The following is a 20409-nucleotide window of genomic DNA, read 5'->3' on the forward strand; positions in this document are numbered from 1 at the left end:
GTCTCCAGAAGTGTGTTTGCATATAAATGGCAATGAGGTTCCTTATATCAATTAATTGTCAACATACATGTGAGTGGTAGTATTGCTCATATACATAGTGCAAGATATGAATATCAATAGTGCTGTTATACAGTTCTGTGTTATTGAGAAGGGTATTAAATTTCATGATTTCCAGATTGCACTTTTGATCATCCCCAGTCAAATTTCTAGATTTATATTATGAGTATGTACACTAAATGTTGTTTTAGGCACAAGGAGGCAGAATGGATAAAGGATGCATCTACCCTCTAGAAATAATGCAGTTTGACACCACTAACTGCCATGGCTTTATCCTACAGAACACTTGGATTTATAGTTTTGTGAGGCACCAGCACTTTTTAGCAGAGAAGGGTAAAGACCCTGTGAAACCACAAATCCCTGGATTCCATAGACTGGAGCTACAGTGCTTAAAATGGTGTAAAACTGCATTATTTCTACAGTGCAGATGCACTCAAAGAGTTGAAGCATCCTTCCAACATTCTGAACCTCCTACTTCCGGAGCTGGTTGGGAAGTCCTCCTGAATCCTATCTCAGCCAGTGACGCTTTGGGAAGATCAAGTTTGCCAACATAAAAACATAGCACCATCTTGAGTGTTTGCACTGAGACCTGTAATGATTACTGCTGGCTTTAATACTCTTTGACTTCCTGGTTTATAGAATTTCTAGAACTTGCCGTAGAATACTTACGGTGAAAGATAGCCCAAAGCCCATACTCCCCATCTAACGGGAAGGGTGACTGAGGTAGGGCAATTGATTCCTGATTTTGATAGAACTTCTGCTTTTGAAGGGGACATACATTTGTTTGGTAAGGAGAGCACTACCTCTTCCCACATCCTCAGCAGCTGACGCATGTGGCATCTTTTCTACCAGAGTTATGCATTTGTCTTAAACACATCTGTTTAAATGTGGAAAGGCTCAAGATACTCCCTCCACTAGCTGTTTTTTCTTTGATCGGTTTTGTAGAAGTTGAACCCAATGGCATGAGCCCGGATGACTGTAAAAAGGAAAAAATGCAGCTTCACACTATGTATTTGCAGCTTCACAACATGAGACAGGTAAGTTTTTGGTTTAATTGGGGATAGGGCATCATGCATTTCTGTAAATCAGAGGTGTGCAACTCTTGTTGGACTGCTACTGCCACAGATTTCCTGGTATGACAAGTGATTAGGCATTATGGGAATTGCAGTCCAACTATAGCTGCAGAACCCAATATCCTTGATTTAGTGCAGTGGTTTTCAGTTTGTGTTGTGGAGAATCCTGAGGTTTCTCATCAGTAAGGACATTTGAAATAAGAAGACAAGTTGCTCTGTGAAATGCAGGGCTTGGGAAAATTACTTTTTAGGTTTACAGTTCAGCTTGATCCCCTTCCTCACCACCATTCCCTTCTTTTGTGTCGTGTCTTTTTAGATTGTAAGCCTGAGGGCAGGGAACCGTCTAATTAAAAATAATAATAATTGTAAGCTACTCTGAGAGCCTCTGAGTACCATAAATACATACATACTTACATAAATAGTTACCGGATTCCCCCAGCTACATGGCCTTGCTGTTTTACATGTATGATCTGTAACAGGATAGGCTCAATAGCTCCCTCATAAACTCTGTATCCTATTACTTTCCCTGTAGGAACATGAAGAACTGCTTTTTCCTGAGTCATACAATTGATAATCTGCAGCCAGTGTTGGTTCACTGCCTGGTAGTAGATGTCTTACATTTCACACAGTAGTTTTTTCTAGCTCTGCCTGGAGATGGCAGGGATTGAACCTGTGATCTTTTGTATGTAAAGTACACATTCATTAACCTCCAGCTTTTCCCCATGAATCTTTTGCAACACAGAGGAGTGCCTTAGCACAGAACCTACTGTAGATAGAGCTACAAAAGCTAGGATGTCCTATAATTGTTGGCCTGGCTTCTACCTGTGGTCTACATTCCAGAAAATTCCCATTGTATTCATCTGAATGGGGCTATGGTTTTAATATATATTTTTCAGAGAAAGGAAAAATTGCCCTTCATACTGTAGGACCATCTAGCAAACCATTCCCCAGTTTTAAAAAAAGAAACAAACTTGAAGAGGCCTGGTGCAGATCCAAGAAATAGCTACAAACGATCTACAAGAAGAATAGAACAAGTAGAGATGGCAGTACAGTAATAACTGACAAAACCCAAGAATTTATATCCCAAGAACTCACATGCCGTTAAATGAAATCTGTAAGAGCTCTTAAATAATGAGGCAGTTATAGTTTGTGAAATTTCAAATGCCTCAAGTAGAAAATGATATTTAGATTGCTGTTTTTAAAAATGGTTTTGTCATCAACTCCTTCAGGATGTGCTCCACAAAATCACGACTTCACTGAATGTAACAGAACACACTCAGAATGCTTTGATCCGAGAGGAACTTGAGGAATGGAAACAGCGGCAACAAACTGCTTGTATTGGAGGCCCACCTAATGCATGCCTAGACCAGCTTCAAAACTGGTAGGTCTCCCAAGTACAGCTGGGAATTTCTCTGAAGATGCCAGCCACAGATGCTGGCGAAACGTCAGAAAGAAACTCTGCTAGAACATGGCCACATAGCCTGAAAAACCCACAAAAAACTACAGCTGGGAATTTTTGCTAGGGGATATTTGAGAGCCATTCTGGGGAGTAGCCTTTATCCCTATTTTCATATTTATTTTGTGTTCATGTTTCAGTACTGTTGAAAGGGGCCGAAATCAGTTGTTCATTGTACAGAGGTACCCCGGGTTACGAAATTAATTCGTTCCGCCGCCGCTTTCGTAACCCAAAATACTTCGCAAGCCGAAAAACCCATAGGCGCTAATGGGGAAAAGCCGCGATTTCGTGTGAAATAGCGCCGAAAAGCACCAAAAAATTTTTCGTAACCCGAAAAAACCTTCGTAACCCGGAACAGTTTTTTTAAATGGATTTTTTTCGTAACCCGGAAATTTCGTAAGGCGGCGCATTCGTATCCCGGAGTACCACTGTATATGGCCTAAATCTGGTGGGATTAGTGTTGATTGTGTACTTGTATTTGTGATTGTTTATTCAGCTGTGTATTTTAACTTGTGTCTATTTTTATGTTGCTTTTTTAACCAAGATTCTTTTTTCAATTTGTATTTTATTCGTTTTTTCTTCCTTAACCCCATTTTTGGGGCAGGGAGGCAGAATATAGATAATATAAAGGATTATACTCTTTTGCTGATAGAAGATGTGGTATGTGTATCTGGAATGTCTTTAGACAACAAGAGAATAAGAACTCATTCAACATGGGGACTGGTGCGTAATAGGCTGTCTGTGTGAGAGTATATTTTTGTCCTCCTCTGAGGCTTTTGGGAGTCTTTAGATATGCAGAGCATAAACTAAGAGTGACTGTACCAAGGCTTTGCCCTGGAACCTGCTCACTTCCAAGCCTTGGTTCAGGTTTGTGTGGCAGTAAGTTGCTTATGGATGCATCAGCAGTACTGGTCACCATCGTAGAAATAATCCAGTTTAAAGCCGCTTTAACTGCCCTGGCTCAGTATTAGGGAATCCTGGGAATTTTAGTTTGTTGTAGCACCAGAACTCTGACAGAGAAGGCTGAATGTCTCGCAAAACTGCAGTACCCAGAATTCACTAGCATTGAGCCAGGAAATTTAAAGCAGTCTCAAATTGGATTATTTCTGCAGTGTGTTTTGGACCTAAATTTACTTCCTCAGATGCATCTATGAAAGCTCATGCTACAACTTCTTTTGCTTATTAAGTCTCAAAGGTGTTACAAGATCCTTTTGCATACTGATACTCCAAATAACACAGCTATGTCTGAGTTTATTTCCTGACAGTTTTAGCTTTTTCAGGGGTGCTGTAGGTGCAGAAAGTAACCTGACTTCTCCCTGAGAGTGTAGAGCAGTTCCCTCCCCCCCACCAAATAACCACACAGCAAACCCAAATACCCTAGCTTTCCTCTGTAGTGCTGCATTGTTGGGGAGCTAAATGGCCTGAAAGTTGTGGTCAAAAAATTGTTTGAAATTGTTTGAAAGATGTGTTGTTAGGGGGCGTCAAGGCCCACAAAAGTGGGGGCCTAGGGTCATGTGTTCTCACCCTTGGAGTTATCTTCACAAAGATGCTTTCTCATTGCCTTCCCTTCTAGAGTGTTGGTGAGGGCATCAGTCAGGGTTGTTCCTGTCAGTTTTATCATTCTTCCCACTTCAGTGTTGAATCAACGTGCAAATAGTCCACACATGCTTGCAGACACAGATGGTGGGCTGCCTATCTGGCCACTCTTTGGAGGTTACTATTTACTCGGCTGAAAAGATGGCATCTGTAGGATTGGAGAGCTGGAGAACCTGAGTAAATTTTAGAAGGGAGAGGCTGAGTTCAGGAATGTTGCAGGTGGAATCCTTGCTGTTCCAGGACATAGAAGAAAGGCATTTGGTGCAACATACTTACAAAAACTAGTCAGGTTTGGGCATGGCCAGTGCTTGAATGGTGGCCATCTGAAATTTTGTGTGTGGTGGCGTAAACTCCATGCCTTGACATTCACCGGGCTAAGTGTTTAAGAGAGATTTCGATTCATGTTTCTGCTGAGCCCATGAAACTCTAATCTTGGGTTGGTCACACATAGGCCTCAGCCTTCCCAGCCTGTCTAGGATTCTGTGAAGGTAAAAGAAGAGCCATGTGTGCTGCTATGAGCTCACTGGAAGGAAGGTGACCTATAAGTATAAATTATGGAGAAAAATAAATGCGTTGGGCCTTTGGTAGCCCCTGGAGTTTGTTTCCGGGATCCCCTCTTGATACCAAAGGCAGTGGATGCTCAAGTCTCATTATATTTAGTAGTTAGTGAAATGGTGTCTCTTATATAAAATGGCACAATCAACATTAGTCTTTTGGAATTTATATTTCTTTAAAATATTTTCTCATTGTGGATGGTTGAATCTCTGGATAAAGAATCCATAGACAGTGTAAATGTTAGTAAATACTTAATCCTGAGCTTGCTTGCTTTCAAATCCACAACGCAAGTGAGCATAGTACTGAAATGTAACTTTTGCAATGGCAGGTTTACCACAATAGCTGAGAGTCTTCAGCAAATTCGTCAACAGCTTAAAAAACTGGAGGAGCTGGAGCAGAAATTTTCTTGTGAGACGGATCCTATCCCACAACAGAAGAAAGGACTATATGACCGGACACAGAACCTCTTCCAGCAACTCATTCAGTGGTGAGCTGTCCTCTTCTTGTTCAGAGGTTCAGTGGCTAGTCCTTAGTGACTGACTTTGTATTGGCAAACTTTGTGAAGTAAATTTTCTTGCAAAATATACACCCGAAGCTTTTCTTCTGGATTCCTACCCAAATAGGAGAACCCTAAAGGAATAGCCATGAGGTTGACTAACTTCTCAAACCTCACAACTGTGTTGGATTACAGTTCCCATTGTCTGTAGGCAGAACATCGATGGCTGTGGATAGTGGCAGTTGCAGTATTGACACGGCTGCAAGAGCATCAAATTTGGGTAAACTGAGATGGAGAAATGTGGGGTTGCACCGGTAAGAATTGCTGGTTGAATTGCAGGAGCCCTGGTGGTGCAGTAGTTAAATGCCTGTTCTGCAGCCACTCACTCAAAACTGTAAGGTTGCGAATTCAATACCCGCAAAAGGGCTCAAGCTTGACTCAGGCTTGCATCCTTCTGAGGAGGTCACTAAAATGAGGACCCAGATTGTTGGGGGCAATTAGTTTACAGTTGTAAACCACTTAGACATTGTTAGTTCAATATGAGACGGTATATAAATGAAGCTGTTTTGAATCTCCCTAGACTAAAATGTTTGGGGCCAGAAGTGTTTTGGATTTTGGATTTAAAAAATTATTTTGGAATACCTGTATTTGCATATACATAATGAAATATCTTGGAGATGGAACCAGGTCTAAACATGAAATACATTGATGTTTCATATACACCTTATACACATAGCCTGAAGGTACTTTTATACAATATTTTAAATAATTTTGTGCTTTAAACAAAGTTTGTGTACACTGAACCATCAGAAAGCAAAAGTGTCACTAACTTTGTCATCCATGACATAAGTTTTGGGTTTTGGATTATTTCTGATTTCAGAATTCTGTATAAGGAAGACTCATCCTGTATTTTTATAATTTATTACATGCCTTGTTATTAGGTGTTTTTTTTCATATGGGATTTGAGTGCCACATTATAGCAGGTGTCAGTTCAGCTGAGGTGACTTGAAGAGTCCCCCCTCAACATCTTGATCTAAATAATTGTTCCTGTTTGAAGGAATAATTGTTATGATTCTTATGCATTTTTGACCAAACGTTTGCTCACATCCCTTTGAGGAAAATGTAAACAATTCTGTAATTTCACATATTAATTTTATTATATTTGTCTAGTTCTTTTGTGGTGGAAAGGCAGCCTTGCATGCCTACACATCCCCAGAGGCCCTTGGTTTTGAAGACTGGAGTGCAATTTACAGTTAAACTGAGGTAAACAAAAGAATCTAGAAGGATTTATTTGTACCATGATTATTGTCTTGTCTGTCTTCTGTGATCTTTTGCTTTGAAAGAACAAACCATTTAAATTCAATGCTATAAATCTAAACCAAGGAAAGTGTGGAAAATTGTGTCCAGCAAACACTGATTGTTTTTTTTAAATACACTTAGAATAATATTCATGAGCAGCCTGTAAACTGAACCAAGTCTTGTATATCCTTTAAGGCTAATAGCTTGATTTTCTGTGGATTGCAGTCTACATAAACATCAATAAACAGGCAGTGGTCTATATCACAGCCGGTTGTGCATTAAGACTTGTTTCTTAGGACAACATCATGAATTAGGATGCTGTCCTTTTGTTACTTACTTGAGAGTAAGCACCATTGTACTTAGTGGGACTTACTTGGAGTAGATGCACATAGGATTGCACATAGCCTATATATGGCCGTTCAGCTGTGATTGGTTCCTAACATATGGTGAAATGAATATATGCCCCTCCCTAATTGTAATGCTATAGCATAGGCTGGTGATGGTGACCCTGTGGTACATGATGCGATTTCTCCCTACACACCTCTTCCTCCTTTCCGACCCTACCTGGCCTCCAGTTGCCTCTTCGGAGGCAGTGCAGAGGGAGGAGGTACGCCTGTTCCTCTTCTTTCCCTCTTGCCCCGCAGACCTTCAGCTGTCCCTGGAGAGGCAGTTGAAGGCCCGGGGGCGGGGAGAAGTCCCACCCAGGAAGTCCTGCCCCAGGAGGGTGGAGGTCCTACCCCTAGCACCAAGTAACACCCAGTGCCGGATGCCCATTTAGTTTGGCCACTTGGCCCCTAAAAGATTTGCCATCACTGGCATAACTGTGCATTTACAGGTATTCTTTTCCTGCTTTAATACAGTTCCATCACTGTGATATAATTTTCCATAATCCAGTTTTTCATTTTCAAATTTTTCTAGCAAAAAACGGCTTCAAAGATGTATGTTTTCCCTGAGTTTTTCCATCTCCCTCAAAGGCTTTTTTCCTACATCAACCAGTAATTTATTACAGTCATAGACCAGAACAAACAGAAGAAGACAGTTTTTACCATGAGGTAAAATTTGACCAAGTGACATAAAATGCAATAAACATGTAAGGTAAAATTTGACAAGGTGGCATAAAATGTGAAATGGTGTACAATACAATAAACACGTAAGGTAAAATTGACATAAAATGCAATAAACATGTAAAATTCAGATCCAACTATAACAATAACAGTAATAAAAAGCACAAAAGTAAGTCACAGAACTTTATCTAAACCCAAGGTTTGTACGTAATCCCCAACCACCTATGTCTCATGGCTACCTGGATATTTCTAAAGAGGTATTTCTTGTCATAATCTACTGCTGATTTGTCATCTGCCTATGAGTTTCAACAGCTGTCACACAAAATCTAGCAACCTTATCTGTAATGGTTGTGTCCTGATCAGCAAGCAGAAAAAAAGATGGAGTTCTTCCATCCTGCCAGGAATATTCTCTAGCCTTGATCTTCACACTAGTTGATAAAGTTGGGGTGGTAAATATTTGGTGGTGAGCCATCCTTGTTGTAATGCAGAGTAGTTGACGCTGGCTTACCCTTGAATGAGTGATTAAAACCTATTAATTTTATAATTATAAAGATGGGTCAGAAGTGAATGAAAATACCTAGGAAACAGCTTGTCAGTAAGGATCAACACAGTGGCCTGTATTTGGGGATTGTCTTGAAGAGTGGTTTTGGGGTCTCCCATGATGAGTGTTTGCCCTTATCAAGATGAGCTAGTAGGGCAGGACTCAACTCAACTGTTTAAGTGAATCTTACCTCCTTTTCATGGTTAGGTAAAGATGGTGTTGGGAATAAAGCTTTGTCCAGAGGCTTGAGAAACTGAAGAAGGTGTCAGTCTCATAGAGATAAATAGAGAATAATTCCTTCTTAAATGTACTTGTTTTTCCAGATTGCTGGTGAAACTGCAAGAGCTGAATTACAAACTGAAGGTGCAGGTTGTGTTTGATAAGTGAGTAACATCTTACTTTGTGTCATCTCTCTTTCCGTACTTGCTGAAGAAGTTTTTGTTCTATTTCTGCTGTGTTGTTAGAGATAACTGAAGAATTAGTCTCATGGTTTGCTGTTCCTGGTACAGTTCATATTTGGTTTAAAACAAAAGTTACACTCAGTAAGCAATTTAGCTGATACGTCTCACTGCTTCCTTGCCAGTGCTAAATTGACTTGATAGTTTCTGTAGATATTTCCAGCTGTTTAAAAACACACTGTGCTATAGCCATTCTGTTCCTGTCTATTCAAGAGTAAGTGCCATTTGGTTAAATGGAGACTATCTCCAGGGAAATACATATGTAGAATTGCAGCATTGCTGTTGAATGAAGTAGACCGTCTTCTTCCACTGGTAATGGGCACAGTATTACTAATTATTTGCACATTTGTTTTGGAGTAAACCTTATTTGATACTGCAAGGTTTAATACCTATTCCTTCTAGTAGTGTCATCTTGGCATTTACTGTAACGTAAACATTTGATACCTACAGACTTGGCTGTGTAGCTATGAATGAAATGGAGGTGATGGTGAGGCATCTTGCACCCCAAGAGAAAAATGGAAGGGTTTTTGTTTGCAGGTGCTAGCTTCACCTTACTTCACCTGTGACAAGGTTGCTTTAAGGAATCCTCTGTTAACACTTCCACAGTTTTCATTTGGGGATAAAGGGGAAAAATCTCCTCGGATTACACAATAATATTTGGGTAAAATATTTACTTGAACATCCAGTATAGTGAAATGGAGAAATGTTTGATATGCCATAATGAGTCAGCCATGTATAATCTGATTTTTTTGTTGTTCTTTACAGAGATGTCAGTGAGAAAAACACAGTGAGAGGGTATGTTGACATCTCTCTTTTTAATGTTGTTACATTTTTTAGAAAAAATGAATTTTTATTCAAAGCTTTCTTGCATTTTTAAAATATATTTCTTGCTACAGATTTAGAAAATTTAATATCTTGGGAACAAGTACCAAAGTGATGAACATGGAGGAGTCCAATGGAAGCCTGTCAGCAGAATTTAGACATCTGGTAAGGAATATCTCTTCTCTCCCCCCCCCTTTTTTTTTTTTCTTTTGAGGTGAGGGTTAATTCTGACTTATGCAATACTGGGGTTTTGAATATAATGTAACAACATGAGTCATCTGTCAGTCAAGATGCAAGGGAAAGGAAGTACAAACCCCTTGCATGAATAGCCACACCAGCTGCTGCAAAGGCAGTGAAGTGAATGGCCCTTACCGGAAGAGTCAGCTTGTCATATATTTTTAGTGGAGAAACACACTCTTGTCTGGGACATAGCCATGTTAGTTTGGAAAATCACTATGTAAAAGGATCTTGTACCATCTTTGAGACTAACTGAAAGAGAGAAGTTGATAGCATGAGCTTTCATAGACCTGAGTCTATTTCCTAACATCCATGGGGTCCAGTGCAATTGACATCTTAGGCTAATCTTACTCCTTTGCACTGGTGATAGTGATCATATCATTACAAGGTTTCAGACCTCCCCTACTGACTTATTTTATGATGCAAAGAAATAAAAGCTGATTTGCTTGTGTTGCACAAGAACACTAATTTTCTTTCTCTTAAAGTGTCGAGAAGTAAAAATAAAAATATGCTGGCTGTGGGATTCTGGTAATCTAAAAACATAATTTTCTCAAGATCTAGTACAAACAACTCTTACTTTGCCTACGGTCCACTGGCATGAAGGCTTCAGAATGCTATCACTTGTACCATTACACTGAAATTTCGAGTCCCCTCACAGTCTTATTCTTGAACGTAATGATTTTGGTTTTGAAAATATTTTGTTTAATTATAAATTACTGTATATACTCATGTATTAGTCTAGAAATTTTAGTCAAAAATTGACCTAAAAAAACCTGAATCAACTTATCCATGGATCAATGTAAATACTGTACTTAACTTTTATTAAAAAGGGGGGAACAATCTCTTAGTAAAAGGCAAGGGTATAACCTGTCCTGGAAGCACTGACCCTGCTCTATTCTCTCATCCATCCTCCCTTTAGTGTGAACACAAGCAGTTATGTCTGCTGGATTTTTGGAAGTTCCCTGGCATGGTTTTCCTTTGCTTCATGCTTTGGATCCTTTGTTACATACACCTAAGTTTTACCCTCGACTTATCCATGGGTCATATAAAAATCCATAGTTTTGGCCTCAAAACCTACTCTTGACTTATACATGAGGTCAACTTATAGTCGAGTATATATGGTATGATCTGTATAATTTTTTACCATTCAAAAAGATACTTAACACAAAAATATTATACATTGTTACATAAGCTGGGAGACTGTTGCGGTTAGGAACAAGTATCTGTTGAGTGTTGCCTACCTCTGGCTGTTTGAAATGAGTGTCATGCTTGGGATGAGGCCTTTTAGTATGTGAAATGTGCTTTTGATCAGGAACATACTGAAAAATGTGAACACCGCTTACTCTGAGGTATTCTCTTTTTTTACAGCAATTAAAGGAGCAAAAGAATGTTTCAAGAACTAATGAGGTAGGAAGACTCAGTTCCTGTTTCACTTCTCTTAGTTGTATTTCTTTTTAGGCAACATGGCTGATTAAAAATCTGCTAATGGATAATGCTTGGAGCTGTTACCCTTTGGGATGACATCTTCCAGAACCCTGGCCTTGGGCCTTGCTAATAGGGAGATTCTAGAAGCTGTCATCCAAAATAATTACATTTTCACATTCTCCTCATGTTCTACATCACTTTATCCATGGATGTTGTCTATGGGTGCCACATGTGTCCTGCCAAGTGTTCCCTAGAAATCTTCCAGATGATTTCAGGGAGGAAAACATAGATGGATGCTACCTAAGAATTGGCACCTTTGAATACCTCCATCTTGCTTTAACTTTTTCTCTGAAAATATTAAAAGTATATATTGCTTAGAATGCAGCAATTCCCCACTTTTATGTGGCGAATATGTTCCAAGACCCCCAGTGCCTGAAATTGTAGATATTATCAAATCATATACCAGCAATGTTTTCTGACCATAATTGACTGTGGGTAACTGAAACTGCAGAGAGCAAAACCTTGGATAAGAGAGAACTATGTAATATTTTTGGACCACAGCTGACCGTAGATAACCACGGAAAGTGAAACAGATAAGGATAGACTACTGTAAATGCATAACTAATTGTATAGTTTAAAAAGATGCAAAGAACTTCACCTGTTGAAAATCTTTTCTCTGTATGAAAATTATTCCAGTTGTTCTGTCCATCAGAAAATATTGCTAATATGTAGAGGTTTTAAAGTATCTGAGCTTTCCGTCTTTATAGTAAAAACATTGTTTGCTCTGTTCTTTCTTTGAAATTTTATTTACAGGGGCCTCTCATAGTAACAGAAGAACTGCATTCTCTCTGTTTTGAGACTACACTGGAACAGAGTGGCCTAAGGATTGATCTGGTGGTAAGTGTCTTAAATGGGGAAATACAAGGAATGGAGTCTCAGTAACTATTTCCAGATGAGCTTTCTGAAAGGCTATGTTCCCCAACTTTTTAAGTGTGATTTATCATGCTTTTTAGAACAATCTCAAAAAGTGGCACACTGTGTACTGCATACAACATTTAATATCTAGAAGACCTTCATGTGCCGGAGGTGTTGTGAGATGCTTGGAACTTTTGACAGCCAACATCTCAGTGACAGAGCCATTTGATTTTACTTATTATTTTTCAGTGGGCTTTCCAGGATAGATTGTTATTTTGCTGGACATAAAAGTTCCTAGATTTGGTCCCTGGTATTAAAAGTTACACTGAGAATGGAAGGAGGACACACCTCTTTGCCTTGGACTTTCAAAGTCGCTCAGACTAGATAGTGCTGGGCAAGGTGAACAATTGTGACAAGGCAGCCCTCTGTGGTCTATATAAGCCACTTGGAAGCAGAGATTGGAAGAATTACTTTCTTGGACTACAATTCCCAGAATCCCCCAAAGGGCATGAATATTAGAATAGTAGTCCCAATCTGCTTCAGAGGGATTTAACGTGGAGAAACGTTGAATAAGAAAAGACTTAAACACCTCAGCCCTCCTGAGACCTTTTTGCTTGCAACCTCCCAAAGTTTCCTGTCTTCCTCCTCCCCCTTTACAAAGAGGCCTTTTAGGATACTATAAAATATGCTTGGAATGTATTATGTAGCATGGCTTTATGCCTCATTGGCACTGCCTGGAACATGAGCATCTTTGTTTTTTAATGTAACCATCTCCATATAATTTGTTTTAGCCAGAGACCTCACCCCAACCCCCTCAGTTGTGCCCACTGTGTGACATTTATGCCACGTGCCAGTAGGCAGAATGTTAGTGATTCATGTTGTCATTTGAAAGGCATTGTTCTTTTTGTGTTGGAAAACTCAATCCCCTTTGACGCATGAAGGAAGTCACCCTGCAAAAATAACTCGAATTAGCAGGTTCGTATTCTTTGGGCCATGGATAGGGAACCCTTGGCTCTCCAAATGTTTTGGTCTTCAACAAGCCCCAGCCAGGATGGCCAGTGGTAAGGGATTGTGGCAGTCCCAGGTATCTGAAGGTTGTTTCCTACTTCTGGATTAGTCTTTGGTAATAACTACAAAATCCTCAGCCTTTACCCTTCAGATGTGTGGGGTTCCAGTTCATCCAATTCAAGATGTCTTGCCTTTATACTTGGTTTTTTTTTTACTTGTTGATCACTGTATTTAAGCATTTGCTCAAATGTTCCTTGTTATGTCTGCTTTTTAGACAACATCCCTTCCAATTGTTGTGATTTCCAATGTCAGCCAGCTGCCAAGTGGTTGGGCATCTATTTTGTGGTACAACATGTTGACCAATGAGCCTAAGGTAAATTACAAGGCTTTTCCTCACATTTTTGTAATGCAGGAAAGGGGGGGGGGATTTCAAATGGCTATGTTAAAACTGTCACCCTAATTTTGTCGGTGGGATTTCTTTTTCAATGAACATGTATCGGATTGCATTGTAAGGCAGTTTTAGAATTTACAACAGGCATTAAATCTCATGTAAAATGTCATGTTGTCCTAATTTAATGAGAATGTCCCATAGGTGCTGAGTTATTAAGTTTTTCTTCTGCAGTATCTACTGTAACCTTTTTCAGAAGCTTTATTTTAGCCAGAAACCCAGTTTTATTTTTTTAAAACATTAGCCCCACATACCAGTTTTGATTTCATAAAATGATTAAAGAAGAGAGACAGATGTGATTTTCTGGTCACTTTAGGTTTCCATAGTTTTTTGTGGGATTTTCAGGCTATGTGGCCATGTTCTAGAAGAGTTTTCTTCCTGACGTTTCGCCAGGAAGAAAACTCTTCTAGAACATGGCCATATAGCCCGAAAACCCCACAAAAAACTATGGATGCTGACCATGAAAGCCTTCGACTCCACTTCAGGTTTCATTTTAAGGGATGGATGCAGCTCCTAATAGGTCCTGGCTTTGGAAGAGCTTGCTCACTCCTGTTGTTGTTGTGTGCCTTCAAGTCATTTCCAACTTATGCTGATCCTAAGGTGACCCTATCATAGAGTTTATTGGCAAGATTTGTTCACAGGAGGTTTGTCATTGCTTTCCTTCAAGGCAGAGAGCATGTGACTTGTCCAAGGTCACCCAGTGGATTTCATGGCCAAGCTGGGAATCAAATCCTGGTCTCCATCATCCATGTCCAGCACTGTGCTCACTCCTGCTCCATAAGAAAAAAATGGAAGAAAAAAGAGAGAACATGCAAAGTGTGGCCAAGAATCTTTTTGATGACTTATTTCAGCATAATGCTCTGTAACACTTGCCAGAAGGCACTTTTTGAAATGGTGGCTGAGGGATAGAAGAGCAGGCTTTGTTTGTTGTAGGTGAACACTGTTTTCTTGGATGTTAAATTGCTCGGGAGCCAGAACAGCAGCACCTTTGCCCTTTTGACAGAGATAGCTTCCTATGCCATCCACCACAGTAGTACCCATAGCTATTTTATCTCTGCTTGGTGTTGCTACATACACGTCAGCACAGTTGAACCACCCAGTTGGCACTCAGTCAGAAAATTTGAATTGGAAGTAGAATATATAGCTGAGAACCTACTGTATGCACTGAAAAATCAAACAGGGAAATTTAAGAATACATATTTCCATGCTGATTCAAAAACATACTAGATATTATGACCTTGATGGCACAGAAGCAGAAGTTAAATCTAGGAGGTTCAAGACAAGTTACAGTTTATGATTATTGAATGTTAACTGCTTAAGTTCTCTTGCCTTTTTGTGGGTGTTGTGGGGGGGGGAGGTTGATTTACCTCTCCATGGAACACCTTTTTGGGGATGTGGAAGATAACATTTTTGGTATATTGGTTGGAATTCAAAGATCCCCTTAGGAAACAGCCTCATTTGTTTGTGCACATTACACCACCTTTGTCAGTATGTTTCCAGTTGGCAATGCTTCAGGCTGCATCTGAAATCCAATGCAACAATATTTCAAATTGAAGGGTTAACATGGCTTGTGGGGTGGGGTGGGATGGAGAAGGGAGGGGAAACTCCCTTGATGAAGGAAAGTTAATACCCCTTATTTGAGATCTTGCCCTCATAAGTATTGGATCCCAGCCATGTTACGGGGCCAGTATGTTGTACTGGTTAGATCAGATATTAATGATATGTTGAGCTCCAGTTCACATTATTTTCAAAAAACAATTCTGTGGGGACTGTGGATGACTTCAAACTAGGATTAGGGAGACCCAGGAGCAAATTCCATCATGGTGATGAAACTCAGCTAGTCTCGTGTCTTGTAGCCAAATCTGCCAGATAGAGTTTTGTGAGGATAAAGAGGGATGTGGAAGTCACTCCTTGGGAGGAGGAATCATAGAATCATAGAGTTGGAAGAGACCGCAAGGGCCATCCAGTCCAACCCCCTGCCATGCAGGAATAAATGCAGTCAACATTTGTATTTTAAATCTTTTCTCCTTCTTTTCATCCCCTGCCACCCAGAACTTGTCCTTCTTCCTTAATCCTCCATGTGCAAGGTGGGCTCAGCTTTCTGATGTTCTGAGTTGGCAGTTTTCTTCCGTCACCAAAAGAGGGCTCAACGCAGATCAGCTGAACATGCTGGGGGAGAAACTGCTGGGTAGGTGGCATTTCACTGTATCTTCCTTCTTCTTCTTCTTCTTCTTCTTCTTCTTCTTCTTCTTCTTCTTCTTCTTCTTCTTCTTCTGGTCATGTTATGTCTTCCATTGGACATTGATTTAATTAATTATGGCATGCAGTGAAACTTAAAATTGAAGTCACACCATTTGAGAAGTCTGTTCAGCACAGTCCTCTCAGCAGTAACAGCCAAAGTTAGATTTTGGGTGGTTTCTGCCCTTAATCTTCCTCGTGTATTAGTTATGTCCCCTATCACTTCTTCTGCTGAACATATTGTTTATTAACGCCTTTCCTATCTAAGGAGGTCAGGCCTGTTCAAAAGCATTTTAAGGAGTTAATTTTAATATATTTTTATTTATGGAAATAATATCTAGAGTTACCAGATCTCAGGGCCTGGCCACTCATCTCCTACCAAAAGGAATGAATCTCAATGCAAAAGCACTGTTTTGAAATGTGTGTTTATGTACAGTATCTTCCTTATTTGTTATACCTGGGGTTTTTTTTGTGTGTGTTTTCTTTCGTTCAGTAGCATACTTTGTGCAACTGTAGTTGGTGCTTTATGTATCATGCTTAACAACAACATCAGGGCTCCTCCTTGTAGCATCAAACTTGCAGCACTAACAGCGTCCACACTGACTTCACCAGTTTGTAAACCTCAGGGTTTTGGCCCTGAAATCTTATGAAGATTTCTGTATTTCTATTTTACTCTCAGCTTTTTATGCTATTCCTAGAGTAACTAATGCAGCAATTGAAAGAGGCTACTATCTTGGGGACCATTCCAAGGTCCCAACCACTTTATTCTGGTCTTGCCTCTTAAACTGTTCTCCCCCTGCACCCCCCCCCCCTTTCCTAGCCCTCTTCAGAGCTACAGTCAGTGGCTGTGCTGGCTGGGAGGTCTGGGATTTATAGTGTCACATTAACATTTCCAAGCTCTGTTCCTTCTCACTTTGTCTCTGGACAAGTGCAATTAAATTCTTGTGTGCCTTTAGTCTTAATTGCATTCTATTTACACAAGCATAATCCAAGGCTAGGTAAAGTATAGACTGTGAGCCACATGCAGTCCCCAAGAGCTCCAGTTCAGGGCCCAATTTTTAGTCTTTTTTCTTACATCCCCCTCTCCCATTCTCTGAGGGTCTGGGGAGTATAGTATGATTTTGTAAAGTTCTGTGCCACTCATCTGTCTTAGGCTTGGAGGGGACCTTTTTCCTAAACAGGAATTTACTTCTGGTTATTTCCAGTTTGGGAATGGGGCCTTTTCACACTACAAAATCAGTGGCATTGTGGTTGCATCCAAACTGCAGAAAAACACAGTTTGACACCACTTTAACTGGGATGGCTCAATGTTATGGAATCCTGGGAACTGTAGTTTACTGGGGCAGTAGAGGTCTCTGACAGAGAAGGCTAAACATCTCATAGAACTACAGTTCCCAGAATTTCATAGCATTGACCCATGGCTGTTAAAGTGGTGTCAGGCATGAACATTTCTGCAGTGTGGGTGCAGCCCTGGATTCTATTTAACTGTTGTGGGTACATTGTATGGGATCCTGTAGTTTGCTCAGAAGCACCAGAAGAGAAATTCCCTGGTTGTGGCTTCTACATGTCCGTCAATTGCAAACCTGAGGATGTTGCCATGGAAAGTGTAATCATAATGTTAAAATTGTGTTATGTGAAAGGCACCATAGTCATAAAACAAATCAGATGGATTTCAAAATGGGACAAAATGGATTCCACACGGCTCCTAGAAAGTTTGGACAAGGTTTTTCAGTTAAAAGGATTTTAAAAAGAAAAATGGAGGGTGCAGAGGTAGAGGAGTCCCAGGTGTGGCTGGGGGCATATGTGGCTAGCAACTAAGTTAGTAACATGGCAAACTTTTTTCCTTTAGGTTGTGGATGCACTCCAGAAGGCCTTATTTCTTGGGCAAGGTTCTGTAAGGTAAGAGCTGTTTCTCTTCAGCCAGTTTAAATGGGGTGGAAGCCATTGTTACAGCTCAATTCAGTCCTATTGGTAACTTTCTCAGATTTAATTGGACAGGCTTGAGTTGTGCTCAGCTTGGCCTATTACAGGCTGGGAACTGGAATCATCTGAGTATCTGGATTTCATCGCTCACCAACCTCAGTTGCTTTTTATGCAGCCAGGGTGATGTTAGCATGGAAGGCCCCATTCCTAATACCATCTGTTCCACATTTGGAGTACCAAATTGAGGTTTTTCTATCTGTAGGTTCATGTGTTGGGCCCAGCTTTGCTCCTCTTTCTTTTCCCTATGCAGGAAAATAATAATAATAAATAAAGAATAAAACTTTTATTTCTATACCGCTTTTCCTGCAGATCAAAGCGGTTTACAGTCATTAAAAACTCTATGATCCATGTCATAGTACAATCTATTATAAATTGCAAGAGTACAATTAACAATTGAAAACATATATAACAGCAATCGGGCATCAGATAAAAAATTTAAAGAGAAAGAAGGAGGAGGAAAGACAAGGAAAGGAATTTATTTTGTCTCTCATCAATGGTCAGAGATAGTGGAAATTCCATTGAGTGTAGCTGCCTGGACTGAGAACAGGGTGTGTGGCCACATCTCCCTGGGTTGGGTGGGAAACATCTGTGGGGTGGAGATTTCTCTCCCACAGGCTGTACTCTTTGGAACTGAATAACATTTCTTATGGAGATCAACATACACATGTGATTTGCTATTCTGAAGTATATTTTAGTTTAGCAATTGGATGGTTTCAAAGAATGAATGCAGGAGAGGATCTTCTAACAGATGGAGTGGTATATAGAATCATAGAGTTGGAAAGGATCTCAAAGCCCATCTAGTCTCCTGCCATGCAGTAATATATAACTAAAGCACTCCCAAAAGATGACCATCCGGCCTCCATTTAAAGACCTTCAGATAAGGAGAATCCATCACCCTCCAAAGCAGTTAATTCATTGTTGAATAGCTCTTATAGCAGGGATGTTCTTTCTAATGTTTAGGTAGAATCTTTTCTTGTAATTTGTATCTAGGTGGACCCCAAGATGTTGGATTACTATTTGCATAATAACTCTGACCATTAGATCCCATAATCTCTAGACACCATGGCTGGTGTTGATACAAGTTGAAGTTCCACAACATACATAGGGCCACAGGTCCCCACTTGGGCCATAGGATATCCTTCCTTATTTTCTCTTCACTCACCAAAAATGTTTAGGTGTGCCTCCTATCAAGAGATCTTTGTAGGCCTCCTCCCATCTTAAGGTAGCACTTAAGCTAACTTTCTGGGCTGCTTCAAGTATAAAAGTAGGCAATATGTTGGAACTTGAAGCAAAAAGAAGGAAGGGCAGTTCCGCTGGATCATTTGATGGAAGGCCTGCATGATCCCTGAATGTATACAGCACTGCATCCTGCTGTGTGCAGCAGTTGTGGCAGGACACTGTATCCTAAATCCTCTATTAGCCTCAATAACAGTAGGCTGCACAGTTGATTCAATAGGTCTATTCTAGTTGGGACAGTTAGTCAAACCCACAGCAGTGAGTCTGGTCTGACATTAGCAACAGTCATGTTCATCATCCTTCCTGGTGTTAGTTAGGTCTCAGTATATCTGGAGTTGTTTTTTTTTTACTTGACTGGAAATGGAGGGTGTCATTTTGAGGTGGCATGATGGAGGCATCTGTTCCTTTGGCCTTTCTGTCAAACAGGTTTTGACAAGTTTTTGAGCCACTGACAAATCTATGAACAGGGACAGTAGTGGGTGTGGATATATACATCAGCAGTGGCTTTACCATGGACCTTTGCTGTTGATGTTGTGTGCCTTCATGTCAAGCCTAAAGAGATCCTATTACGGGGTTTTCTTGGCAAAATTTGTTCAGAGGGGGTTTGCCTTTTCCTTCCTCTGAGGTTGAGTGATACTTGCCCGACATCACCCACTTGATTTGCATGGCTGAGTGGGGGGCTCAAACCTTGGTCTCCAGAGTCCTATCTATCTAGTCCAGTGCTCAAGCCACTGGCTCTCTGTTTTCCTTTGTAATCTTGTATTCTTACTGACTGCCAGCAGAGGGCTCTAAATAAACGTCTCACAAAATACTAGTATGTTTTTTCTCTACAGTGTTCAAGCTTTATATGCAAGAGGGAAATGCACAGTTTCATCCATTTTAAACATGCTCAAGTATGATACTGCTTAAAATGACATCAGATTCCCCTGCTTAATTCAAAGTGAAGTACTACAGTGCGCCCGCATTATACGCAGACTCCACCGTATGCTGGAAGTCCACGCCGGAAAAAGCCTTGGCGCATCCGGCAGCTGCAATGGCACATGCACCATTATCTTCAGTGGAGCTTGAGCACACTCAGATTTCCCCTTACGTGGAGGGATCTGGAATGGATCCCCGTGTAAGGGGAGGGCCCATTGTGTAACTGATTTATTTCTTGACAGTGAATAGTAGGAGGAAGAGAATGTTTGAGAGTTGATGGAGTAAAAGATTATTGCACTTTCAGAAAGGTGTCTTCTGAAGATCTATCTTGTACATAAATATCCCAAGTTTATATTGCTGCATTGATATTACGAGTCCTATGTATTGTTTAGATACCACTGGTAGATTAGGTACTGTACCCAGAAATCATAAAAGTCATACACAATGTTTTGGGTCCTCTTTTCAGATTGTAGGGAGAAGCCTTTAGATCAGTGATAAGAATCTCTGTGGCTTCCACATGTCAGAGTACAACTCCTTTCATCCTGTACTAGTAGCCCTGTTATGTGAGGCTGATGGGAGTCGAA

At 40.3% G+C, this 20409-nt stretch overlaps 1 protein-coding gene across 3 annotated transcripts in view; it reads left to right on the top strand.

Moving 5' to 3' along the window:
• Positions 1-20409, top strand: part of STAT1 (signal transducer and activator of transcription 1) — a 40233-nt gene that overhangs the window by 11161 nt on the left and 8663 nt on the right. For all 3 annotated transcript variants that reach the window (XM_042476587.1, XM_042476604.1, XM_042476596.1), the window contains exons 7-18: positions 1003-1094; positions 2360-2511; positions 5066-5224; positions 6404-6496; positions 8461-8520; positions 9361-9390; positions 9492-9582; positions 11023-11061; positions 11893-11976; positions 13277-13375; positions 15503-15638; positions 17538-17587. In XM_042476587.1, the coding sequence (XP_042332521.1) occupies positions 1003-1094; positions 2360-2511; positions 5066-5224; positions 6404-6496; positions 8461-8520; positions 9361-9390; positions 9492-9582; positions 11023-11061; positions 11893-11976; positions 13277-13375; positions 15503-15638; positions 17538-17587 (1085 nt within the window). The remainder of the gene's footprint in view (positions 1-1002; positions 1095-2359; positions 2512-5065; positions 5225-6403; positions 6497-8460; positions 8521-9360; positions 9391-9491; positions 9583-11022; positions 11062-11892; positions 11977-13276; positions 13376-15502; positions 15639-17537; positions 17588-20409) is intronic.

Source organism: Sceloporus undulatus, chromosome 1 (genome assembly GCF_019175285.1).
Source record: "Sceloporus undulatus isolate JIND9_A2432 ecotype Alabama chromosome 1, SceUnd_v1.1, whole genome shotgun sequence".
Taxonomy (NCBI): Eukaryota; Metazoa; Chordata; class Lepidosauria; order Squamata; family Phrynosomatidae; genus Sceloporus; species Sceloporus undulatus.